This window comes from Rhagoletis pomonella, unplaced genomic scaffold (assembly GCF_013731165.1).
Source record: "Rhagoletis pomonella isolate Grant_MI unplaced genomic scaffold, Rhpom_1.0 Rhpom_scaffold_00009, whole genome shotgun sequence".
In the NCBI taxonomy this organism is placed as follows: Eukaryota; Metazoa; Arthropoda; class Insecta; order Diptera; family Tephritidae; genus Rhagoletis; species Rhagoletis pomonella.
This window is the reverse complement of record NW_023458563.1, coordinates 35,059,302-35,065,738: the sequence shown is the minus strand read 5'-3', so window position 1 is coordinate 35,065,738 and position 6,437 is coordinate 35,059,302. Positions and strand designations below refer to the sequence as shown.

Sequence of the window (6,437 nt, the reverse complement as noted above, 5' to 3'; positions counted from 1 at the left end):
ATATTTTGTTATTACTTTCTACATATGCATTGTTCTCTATTTCTTTAAAATGTAAATATGTATGTACTTATGTGCATAAGCAAAAGACCTTTTGATATTTCACATAGTCAGACGAATTTTTAGTCTCTGTGTATCATGACGACTATCGCGACATTACCGTCGGCAAATTAATCAAAATAAATTTGTGACATTCAATATAACTCTGAGTCTTTTCATTGTTCGGTACCAGATACTAAACTGAATAAGCTGAAAAACTGCATATATATCTGTGTTCATATGGAAAAGTAGCTTATGTAAAAAGGTTAGCTTTAGTATAAATCGGCATTCGCAGCATACGATTGCGAATGACTCACTGGCGCTGAGCCGTTGAATAACTTTTGGCCAATAAACGTGCAATAAATAGTTCCGATACTAGCAAGTCAATACTCTTATTAAGTCTTATCAAAAAATTCCTTGTCGTTTGAAGAATAAAGAGAATGCCGCATTATACTAAAGCCAGCCTTTCGACATAAGCTACTTTTCCATACGAACACAGATGTATAGATGTAGTAAAACGAGAGCAGAAATAGAATATATAAATAACATCTTTTTATCGTTTTGCATAACTCTAAAAAACGCGGGGGCGGGTATAGGATACTAAACTGAATTAGCTGAAAAACTGCATACCCAATGCTTCTAAAAATTCGGAATAAAAAGTTGTAAATTCATGCAGGTTCTGCAATTCACTACCGAGTGAATTTCAATCTTATTCGCTTTGAATTCAAATTGGCAGGAGTCGAAATTCACTCGGAAGTGAATTGCAGAACCTGCCTGATAGTGATGACATTGTTTTGAAATTAGTTAATTTTCCTGAATGTGCACAAAGTTTTAAACTTTGACGTATATGGTTTTTATAAAAACTAATGAAGAAATATATCACGTAAAACATTCATTGTGAATATCGTACAAAATAAATGTGTTCTATTTACGTGAAGGCCACTGTATGTTCAAAGCAGACTTGAAGAAAGTAGAAAGATCGTTCCCACGACAGTCGGGTCTACGTAACCGGAACAACCCAGATTTATATTTGGCCAAGGACTGTCACTCCAGCAACACTCCCCAAAAACTCTTTGGGGAGCTTGTATGCTGCTACAACAACAACAAAGTAGGAAGATAATCACGTTTAGAACGATGTAAAATCTCACACATCTCTCCCAGGTTAAGTCAGAGGCTCAAATATGCTCCTCTGCAAGCTAGCGGGGAATATCTGACTTCTCTTTCAGTTGCGTCTAATTATTTTCTAGCTAGACCTTAGGGTGGTATTATCACTTGCGAAGCGAATGATTTAGGCGAGCGAACGGTTTGGAGAAGCGAATTAAAAGGAAGAGAAGGTATTAAAAGTGTTCGCGATGCAACGAACTTGCACAAGCTGGTAAAAGAGAACACTCTTAATGTATCTTTAAGTTGCGTCCGCCAATCCATTCGCTTCGCCAAACCGTTCGATTTGCCAAATTCATTCGCTTCGCTAGTGACAATACCGCCCTTATATAGACACCTTAATAGGAGTGCAAGAAATTTCGATGCGGATGAGTTAACTAGAAAACCGAAGACGGTCAAGGAATCCCCTTAGGCTCACAAAACCTCTCAATCCTGGTGAGTGCTTTCACCGGAAACTCCACAATGAGGCAAAAAAGGGTGCTGTGGACAAATCAATTTTGAGAGCGCAAATATGAACCGATTTCATGTTTCTTTGTGTTAAATAAGAGATAAATAAATTTCGCGTCCATCTATCCATGGCGATTTTTTAAAAAAGCTCTAGTTTTTTATTTATTTATGTTGAAAAATGGAAGAAAAAAATGTTTACGTTTGAATGCTTCCACTTTTTTGGAAAATACTTGAAATTGATTTCAAATGTCTGTAATTATTTGAAAAATTATTCAAAAACATTTTTCCAAAGGATACTTTTAATTAAAAGATGCATTTCATTTGTTATCTATACTAATATATATTTTGAAAGCCGTTCTTTTCTGTTCGAAAAACTCGAAAACAGCTGTACCTATATTTTTGAAATTTTGGACATCGACCCCAGACTATGCAGGGATGATAATAGATGAAAAGCAATTTCGATATATCAAGGGGGCGTGGCACCTCCCATACAAACTGAACTTTTCACACAACATATCTCTGGAAGTATTCATCGTAGAGTGCTGCAACTTAGTACAGAGATATATAATATCAACGCCAAACTCACGGAAAAAATGGGAGTTATGAAAAACGGGGCGTGGCACCTCCCACACAAACTGAGTTTCTCACACCCGATACACATTCTAATGAGAGAAATTCAGTTTGTTTGTTTTAGTACACAAGAAAATAGGTATTTCAAATTTAAAGACACGATATAGACACAATTAAAAGGTATGCCGATGGGATCTGCTGCCTCCCCAGTCATCGCCGATATAATAATGGAAGAACTTTTGGGTAGCACGATCAAGAAATTACGACGAACACCAAGATTACTTACAAAATATGTTGATGACTTATTTGCTATAATACACGCAAATGAAATACAAAACACACTTGACGCACTAAATTCTTTTGACAGAAATATTAAATTCACAATAGAACTAGGAGATGACGGAAAATTAGCTTATCTTGACTCCATTATAATCAAATGAGGAAACCAATTAAAGTTAAAGTGGTACAAGAAGCCAACATCGTCAGGACGAATTATCAACTTCTATTCTAAACACCCCAAGACGATGATAATGAATACAGCAATGCGGTGTATACGACGAATGCTACAAATATCAGATGAAACGTACCATAAAGAGATGGAGAATGAAATAAAAATATTATTAAAAAACATGGACTTTCCGGAGCACATAATAAAAACATTAGTAAAGAAGATCTAAATTAGCAAACTTATGTCCCCCATTTATCAGAGCGCTTAGCAAATTCAGACCTGCTACAATAAAGAAAAAATAAAAATAGCCCACAAGCCAACGAACACACTAAAAAACATATTTAACAGAACCAAATCAAAAATACCCATAACTGAAAAAAGCAACGTAATTTATAAAATCCCATGCAACGGAAGAAGCAACGAGTCTTGCAACAGCGTATATGTAGGCACAACAAAATCTAAATTTAAAAAAGGCTATCACAACATAAATCTGGCTTTAAACAATGTCAGAATGTAAATTTCCAAATACAGCCCTAATGGTCAATGTGCTACCAGCGGTCACTCACCGAACTTCGACGGAGAAACGATTCTCCAACAAGAGCAACACTATAACAAGCGCTTTATCTTATAAATGCTCCACATAATAAACACACCGACAAACATACGACTGAACTACAAAACGGACACTGATAATTGCGCTCACCTATATCGACACTTACTGGCAAACAAGAAAACAGTACAAAAACTCCATGTCACACGGAGCAGACATGTAATCAATGTATGTATTTAGTGTTTAATTATTGTAAATTGTCATATTATATGTATTTTACGTTTTTTGTTGTCAATAGTTTGCCCTGAAGACGGTTACCACGGTGTAACCGAAATATATTGGGAAAATTTCAAATCATGTGTTTTAATTAAAAAAATTTCTAAAACCATTTGACCACGAGCCGGCACAACTAACAAATAGTATATATCTCTATACTAAGTTGCAGGACTCTACGATGAATACTTCCAGAGATATGTTGTGTGAAAACTTCAGTTTGTACGGGAGGTGCTACATCCCCTTGATATATAGAAATTATTTTTCCTCTATTATCATCCTTTGGGGGTCTAGAGTAGATGTCCAAAATTTCAAAAATAACGGAACAGTTTTTCTCAAATTTTTCGATTAGAAAACAACGGATTTCAAAATATATATCAGTATAGATGGCAAATTAAAAACATTTTCTAATTAAATGCATCCTATGGGAAAATGTCTATGAATAATTTTTGAAATAATTGCAGACATTTGAAATTAATTTCGAGCATTCAAACGTATACAATTTTTTTTTCATTTTTTAACATAAATAAATAACAAGTAATTTTTAGCAAAAAAAAAGCGACTTAAAAAAAAATATATATATATCTATATATTTCATGATCCAATGATCGGATCTAAACCAAATTAATATGGGACCACCTCTGAGACACTACCTTTCCGTTGCAAAAAGAATTATTGAAATCGGTTGACGCGGTCCAAAGTTATGCGGTAACATACATAAAAAAACAAAAAAAAAATATATATATATTCCGACGAACTGATAACCTCCTCCTTTTTTGGAAGTCGGTTAAAAATCAAGAGCTTTTTTAAAAAATCGCCACGGATAGATGGACGCGAAATTTAATTATCTCTTATTTAAAAACAGAAACATGAAATAGGTTCATATTTGGGCTCTCAAAATTGATTTGTTAACAGCAACCCTTTTTTCCCCACTGTGAACTGTTCGATAGGTATTAAGGGGCGTGGAGAATCAGTCATCTCAACATTTTCTCTAAAGCTGTCCAAGATTTTGAGGGACTACGGGCTAGACACCTTGTACTCAGCAACATATATGAAACTAATGAAAAGACATCAAATGCGGCTTGAAAATTTTATCAGAAAATAAGGCTGCAATCAAATGGTTTCAATACCGGCGCTGTTTCCTGTAGAGACGAAAACGGAAATCTGATGTCCAGAGTACATTTGAGATATGGAGCCCGGCGGCGCGTTTAAAAGAGCTCAGACCCCAAATGAGAGAAACAATTAGCAAAGTTTTTTGGTCCCAACCCAAACCGACAAACGGTTTTAGTGCAAAATAATAGGAACCTATATTTGGCATCAAAATATCATGCTTTTTTTACTTTTGAGTGACCTAATTGCAAGTGAAGCTAGGAGATCCGGCTTTAAAGTGAAATCAAAAATCATCTTTTGGTATGCGCAGTCATCTTTAGAGTAACGTCTTTTAGACCGTACCTTGAAATGAAAACAACGGCTTTCAAAATATATATCAGTATAGATGGCAAATTAAAAACATTTTCTAATTAAATGCATCCTATGGAAAAATTTTTATGAATAATTTTTTAAATAATTGCAGGCATTTGAAATTAATTTCGAGTATTTAAAAAAAAATTGGAAGCATTCAAACGTAAACAATTTCTTTCTTTCATTTTTCAACATAAATAAATAAAAATCAAGAGTTTTTTTAAAAAATTGCCACGGATAGATGGACGCGAAATTTAATTATCGCTTATTTAAAAAAAGAAACATGAAATCGGTTCATATTTGGGCTCTCAAAATTGATTTGTCCACAGCAACCCTTTTTCCCACTGTGAACTGTTCGATAGGTATTAAGGGGCGTGGAGAATCAGTCATCTCAACATTTTCTCTAAAGCTGTCCAAGATTTTGAGGGACTACGGGCTAGACACCTTGTACTGCATTTCCTTAATCCTCAGCAACATATATGAAACTAATGAAAAGAGATCAAATGCGGCTTGAAAATTTTATCAGAAAATAAGGCTGCAATCAAATGGTTTCAATACCGGCGCTGTTTCCTGTAGAGACGAAAACGGAAATCTGATGTCCAGAGTACACTTCAGATATGGAGCCCGGCGACGCGTTTAAAAGAGCTCAGACCCAAAAGGAGAGAAACAATTAGCAAAGTTTTTTGGTCCCAACCCAAACCGACAAACGGTTTTAGTGCAAAATAATAGGAGCCTATATTTGGCATCAACATATCATGCTTTTTTTTACTTTTGAGTGACCTAATTGCAAGTGAAGCTAGGAGATCCGGCTTTAAAGTGAAATCAAAAATCATCTTTTGGCATGCGCAGTCATCTTTAGAGCAACATCTTTTAGACCTTACCTTGAATTGTTAAATGTTACTTTTTATGCTGTTTTTTGACAATGCAATGATAATACATATTACCCTTAAAATGGTTACATGTTTTGGGAAATTGCTACCTACATTGCATATTATTTCCACTATTGGTTAACGATTGGGGTAATATCTTTTGTATATTCTGCTGTTGCTGAGCAAATTGCTCTTGGCTAATACTGTTGCATGCTGTTGATGTAACAGTTGCTTGTTTTGAATATAGACCCATTTGAATTGGCGGCGGTGGCTGCGATTGTTGTTGCTGCATAGGCAGTTGAGAAAGAACTTGTTGTTGAATCGGTTGTGTTTGGTTGATTCCTATCGCATATGTTGACTGTAGATTTGTAAAAGGTTTCATACTATGAAGCTGCGGTAAAAAGTTTCCAGTTCCCAAATTGACAAATCCATGCTGTGATGTTGCTGGTTGCACGTAAACTACCTGAGGTTGAGTTTCTCCAACTGAAATTTAGTTTATATAGAAAAAAATAGTAAGTTATAATATAAATATAATGTAATAATAAAAATAGTAAGTTAAAAAATTGAAGCAATCAAATAGTAACTTCACCAAAAGGCAGCAGCACTGTTTTGTTATCATAAA

General features: G+C 34.8%; 1 protein-coding gene across 9 annotated transcripts in view; it reads right to left on the bottom strand.

The window, feature by feature from the left end:
- Positions 1-6,437, bottom strand: part of LOC118745750 (serine/threonine-protein kinase WNK1) — a 221,208-nt gene that overhangs the window by 16,593 nt on the left and 198,178 nt on the right. For all 9 annotated transcript variants that reach the window (XM_036479394.1, XM_036479396.1, XM_036479399.1 and 6 more), the window contains one exon: positions 5,930-6,298. In XM_036479394.1, the coding sequence (XP_036335287.1) occupies positions 5,930-6,298 (369 nt within the window). The remainder of the gene's footprint in view (positions 1-5,929; positions 6,299-6,437) is intronic.